General features: G+C 33.6%; 1 protein-coding gene across 1 annotated transcript; it reads left to right on the top strand.

The window, feature by feature from the left end:
• Positions 1–2,624: 2,624 nt before the first annotated feature.
• Positions 2,625–4,289, top strand: LOC131037622 (putative UPF0481 protein At3g02645). Its single transcript, XM_057969812.2, has one exon. The coding sequence runs from the start codon at positions 2,646–2,648 to the stop codon at positions 4,074–4,076; it is 1,431 nt and encodes a 476-aa protein (XP_057825795.2). The 5' UTR covers positions 2,625–2,645; the 3' UTR covers positions 4,077–4,289.
• The last annotated feature ends 1,655 nt before the right edge of the window (positions 4,290–5,944 follow it).

The following is a 5,944-nucleotide window of genomic DNA, read 5'->3' on the forward strand; positions in this document are numbered from 1 at the left end:
TTAAGAAATATCAATGATGAATGGGTTTTTGAATTTGTATTGGCTAAGGGTCAAGGGTCATGTTAATCTCTGACAAATGGATAGAAGCAAGTCTTGTAAATGAAGCACTGCTATATATTTAGAATATGATATACAAACCTAGAGGTGCCCCACCATATCCACTATGTAGTGATTGAATTTGACCAGTGCTTTGAAATACTTTTTGAATATGCATCTCCAAATTCAAGTCTAGTTTCACAAATAAAAATGGGATGAACATGTTAATTGCCCTTATGATTAGGTTGAGCTTTGACAATCAATAAATCACAAGGAAGCACTGTGATATATTTAGAATATGATATACAAACCTATATATGCCTCACTATATCCACTATGTAATTATTGAATTCGACAATTGTTCTAAAATACTTTTTGAATATGCTTCTCCAAATTTAAGTCTTATTTCACCAATACAAATGGGATGTACATGTTAAGTGCCCTTATGATTAGCTTCAACACTAATAATCCACATGTCACAGGAATTGATCCTTTCCAAGGCACAAATTAACACTGGACAAAAAGAAAGAGTAGAGTTTACACTTATTGTTATATCACACGTTAAATCTTTGGATGAACTAATAATTTCACTGCCTTTGGGAATACAATAATTTTATGTAATTCATACATTTTTAAATATAATTTTTATATTAAGCTATAATTACTCCTTTAGTATTATATACATTTTATTTTAGATAAATATGAAATGTATCATTAATTATCTTTTAATTATGTTTTGTATATTTTACATTTGGAAGAATATTGACATGTTTAATAAATGTGATTTATATTATACATTTTGATTAAGATGATAAGCTTCCTTATTTGCAAAGAAAAATAATAGTTTATAGAAACATAAAAAAATGATGAATTAGCATTTTACATGTCATACTACATATGCTAATAACAAATATATCTTAAATAGGTTGATTTAAAATATGCCAAGAGATATCATTCTCGAGATGCTTATCTATTTTCAGTAACAATTTCAATATAGATGCCTTGAGATTGATATCTCTCAACTTCTTTCATATAAATGTTTATTAAATATCCTATATTCATATATTACTTTTTAAAAAGTTTGATTATATCCCTCAACATTCTATATTTACATCGAAATGTTAATTAGATACTATGACTTAGTCATTTAACTTTTCAAATAAATTATTTCAATAAATTTATTATTTCTTTATATAGGATACCTTTCTCCTTTGGCAAAAGAAATATTTAAAAATATTATTCAAATATTTAATTTAATATAATTAACAATTTATAAAGTTTTAAAGCATAAATTAAAGTTTGTGTTTATTCATAAATTAAAGCCCTATTTCACCGTGTCCCCCCTATTACCCCTATCGTGGCATGGTGGCTAAAGATAGACACTCCACTACCACCTTTGTAGTGGATAAGAAAAGAAAAACCCAATGACACGTGGATGGCTGAAAGTTCGAACAAATTCACTAGCGACAACTCTGTACATAGTGGTAAAAATGAACCCTTGGACTTGACTTTGGAGGCCATACCAAAGAAGGTGGACAATCATTTAGGGGGGTGTGTGCAACTGTGATAATTTTAGGACCACGACAGAGGAATTAGAGACCTTGAAGGAAAAGGCGATGGAGATGGAGCACAAGATTATCAGCATCTCCAAATTTAGTTTGAGAGTGATGCACAACTCAACCACTTCCTTATGCTCAATGCAAAAAAAGTCTTGGGTAAAGATGCTAACAATGAAGGGAACTACAAGGAACTCTTCAAGTTCCTTAGTGATGAGTGGAGCAATGTACTCAAATAGCCACTTGTTGGGTGGCTTTAACCTTTTAAGCCTTTTGGTTTATTTTGTTAAGACTTTTATACATTGTTACTACTATCTCATTAAGACTTTTATGTTGTAAGTATGCTACTTGTTAGTGTGATGTGGGTTGTTACTGCTACCTTTGGACTGTTTGTGTAAATGGTCACCACCCTTTTTGACTATTTATAATATCAAAAACAAATACCTTTAATTATGATATTAATATAATAATTCAATTACATATTTTGAGTCAAATTGATTGACCCTAATTAAGTCAAATTAATTGACCCATCCAAAAATCATCCAACTCAAATGCACTTAATCATGAAATTTCCATTAATCAACCAATAATAGAAATGGTTGTAGGCATTTACAGTAATTCAACATTCAATAAACTCTACGAAGTCCCGCAGTACTTCTTCGACTTAGATGAGAGACATAGTGCCAGTCATGACTTATCCGATGTACTGCAGGTATCTCCAACGTTCTCCTTCAACATCTCCAGGGGCCCAGGGCATTGACAGAATTCTTGAAAAGCCTATAGAGGGGCACTTGCTATCAAATCCAACAGCCTGTTGTTTTCTACGTCACAATAATGGAAGAGCTTGGTAGGAAACCGCACAAGGGAATCTATTGAAGTTTTACAGTCAAATACGCGGAATAGATTTCTCAAAACATGACTGAAGAATGAGAGCCACATGATTCATGTGTGTAGAATGAGAGCCACATGATTCATGTGTGTACCAAGTGAAGTGCTATATAAACCTATGATGAGTTCCTGAATCCCATCCCCATTTCCTAATTTCAATTTAGGATGTCAGAAAACATGGCAGTTCCTAAAGTAGGGGTTTCTCAATGGTTAGAACAAATAAAGAATACACAAAAGCATGGAGAAGAACAGGGCATATTATCTCTTGTGCATCCATACATCTTCACCATACCAGAGTCCCTGCGTACTGAAAGGCCAGAAGCTTATGTGCCACAGGTAGTTTCTCTTGGACCTTACCATCATCTTAAACTTGAACTGTTCGAGTCTGAAAGATACAAGTCTAAGCTTACTGTCCAAGTTGAAAAAAAAGCAAAGCGAGGGACTTTTGAGGATTTGGTTAAATATCTAGTTAGTATTGGAGGGGAGATAAGGAACAGCTATAATAATCTAATTGAGTGTGACAATGAGGTATTAGGGTGGATGATGGCCCGAGACGCTGTGTTTATTTTGGAGTTTATTGGCTGTTATGACCAATATGAAAGCCCTAGAATTCAACAGTCAAACCCTTATTTTCAGAATATGGAAGCTGTTTTTCATCCACAGAGGAAGAGCCCTTTGTTCTTCCCACTTCAGGCTGACATTTTTAAGCTGGAGAATCAAATCCCACTTTTCATTTTGAAAAAGGTTTTGGAATGGCAGACAGGTTCTGAAAGTGAAGCCTTAAACAGGCTTAATATGACAATTTCAAGTACCTGTAAAAAGTTCTCCCCTTTCAGGCATGTTGGAGATTCTAATCGTTCTTCTACACGAGAATGCTACAATGATTTGCTTGATGAAAGGCATATACTGGAATGCCTTTATAATTTCATCGTGCCGAAGACAAATCCTGCTCAGACTAGTATACCCATTGGAGATGATCATATCAGAATTGTACTTAGGAGTACCGTTTCTCAGTTTCTTCATCAGATCACATCAAGATTTAGGGGACTTTTGTCTCCAAAATCCCATAAAGCTGACATAAATCTCCCTTCGGCAACAGAATTACACAGGAAAGGGGTGAAATTTTCTCCAATCACCTGGGCATCTGAAGAGATAAGGTTTGATAGAGCCAGCTCTACATTATTCCTTCCTTGTATAGAGATGGATTACAGGACAGATGTTTTCTTGAGGAATATGGTGGCACTGGAAGCATTCATGAAGTGCAAAACTAGAATGTTTACTTGCTATGTAGACCTGATGGACAGATTGGTCGACACTCCTAGTGATGTTGCAGTACTGAAGAAATGTGGTATCATGCATAGTAGTTTAGGAAGTGATAAAGAGGTAAGCATTCTATGGAATGTTATCCGCAGATCAATATGGAGGAGCCCATATGATCCTATCGACAATACAATCAAAGCTGTAAATGAATATTACAGAAGTAGGTATGGAGTTTTATTTGGTGAACTCTTACAGGAACATTTCTCAAAGCCATGGCGAGCTGCATCAGTTATGGGAGCATGCATTTTGCTCACTCTTGCATTTTGCTCACTCTGACTTTCGTGCAGACATTATTCTCATATTTCCAACTTCAGCAAAAAATGTGAACACAACTGCACATAAATTCCCTTTACAGTATTTCATGTCTGAGGCTTCAATTCCTACTTTCTATAATATATTCCCGGTTTTGAGTTCAAGGAACATCCCAGTTTTGTCTAGGTGATGAATGCCATAAAGATTCATATATAATAATTCATTTTTCTGTGTGAAGCTTATGAATTTAAAATCTTCTAAGCATTTTGTTTGAAGCTGAGGAATCAACAGGGCACTTTTTTGATATTGAAAATTTGATAAAAAATATGTTTTTAAATCCATTCATAAAACAAACTCGATGAGGTAATCTCATCGCACCAAAATCTATCAAATGCTTCTCATATCAACAACTGATGCTTCAAAATCAACAAATATATTCAGAATTTACAAAGAAAAGCAAAAGGCTCAGTCCAAATTTGAGGCCTTAACTCTCTAGTATAAGTCCTCTGTTAAGAAACTAAAGCTAACATCAACACCAAATTTTCCAAATGAATGCCCCTAACGAAACACTAGGAGGCTCAGAGAGGATAATCCACAAACAGGTGGACAGAGATTGAAAAGAAAAATTCGCTCATATCCTTGAGTGCAATACCAAAATCTCTTGAATGGTCACAGCCAATAATGGTTTAAAGCCAAAATACACAAAGCAGGCTTATACAATGATAAAATCTAGTGTTGATTCTCGTAGACTCTTCTTTGAATTTTCTTAAATTGGAAGTCAAAATCTGGTTACATTTTAAAATACTATCCAGACATCACTGCTGTCGATGTAAAACACTTTTTGATATATTAGTTTTCAATATTAAAAAAATGCATGAGGGAGGATACCCCGCCTCAAAAGGTCAGTTATTACTACCATCATGCAATAAGCACTCCAAAGGAACATTATCTGGAAAATAAAAGCCAGACGCTCAAAAATGTGTTAAAGAAAATTTGTTGTCTTTTCATTCTCATATGTTCATTGAATGCAATGCTGATCGGTCAGAATCTTTCAATTCAAACATGATTTTGAAGTTTCCTGCAAAGTGGTGGGCATCATTTTTAGGGTTTATGTTTTATAATCCTTCGAAATTTTGCACTACTTTACCAACAAAGTAAGCCACCTAGCCTATTAGTGAGATGGTATATCTGCCACATATAAACTAGTTTAAAGTCTTAGCTGAACTGGTTATTCTTGTAGAACCAAGGTTTAATGTATACGCAAAAAATTTGAAGACAACAAGAGAATAACCCTGCAGAGAAGAGAACCTCAGGCTGAAAAGCTAAATATCCTCAATTCATTTTTAGCTGTAGTAACCTATTAACATACTTCAGATTGACAAATAATTCATCTTTGTTATTGGCAATCTTAACTTTTTGTCAATTATATAATATTGAAATATATTTTGTAAATCTAAATCCTTGATTTGAACTTGATTACATTAATAGTATTATTTTTGGTCTGGCACTCAGATAAACCATCAAACAGAACAATTCATTCTACTGAACAGAGTCTATTATATTCATAATTTATAAATGAATGAAAAATTCAAATTTTTATTTTGCATATTGATGTTGAAAATTTATACTATCAAGAAGTATACGGGGCTTCAAAAAATTATATATTGCTTGGTGAGAAAGGTGATACAGTGCTTAAACTCGCCATCTTCATATGCATTAAGTATTTGCATTCAAGAATTGCATAGTTTGGCTTTATACCTACCAATGCTTTATACTACAATTTTTTATAACGTCCTTTTTGTGGTTTGTGATGCTTATCTTTATTGTTTGTGATTAAAATTAATATTCCTGACTGAAGTTATGAACTGGGAACAGGTTTCGAAAGGAAAGCA

This window comes from Cryptomeria japonica, chromosome 11, assembly GCF_030272615.1.
Source record: "Cryptomeria japonica chromosome 11, Sugi_1.0, whole genome shotgun sequence".
In the NCBI taxonomy this organism is placed as follows: domain Eukaryota; kingdom Viridiplantae; phylum Streptophyta; class Pinopsida; order Cupressales; family Cupressaceae; genus Cryptomeria; species Cryptomeria japonica.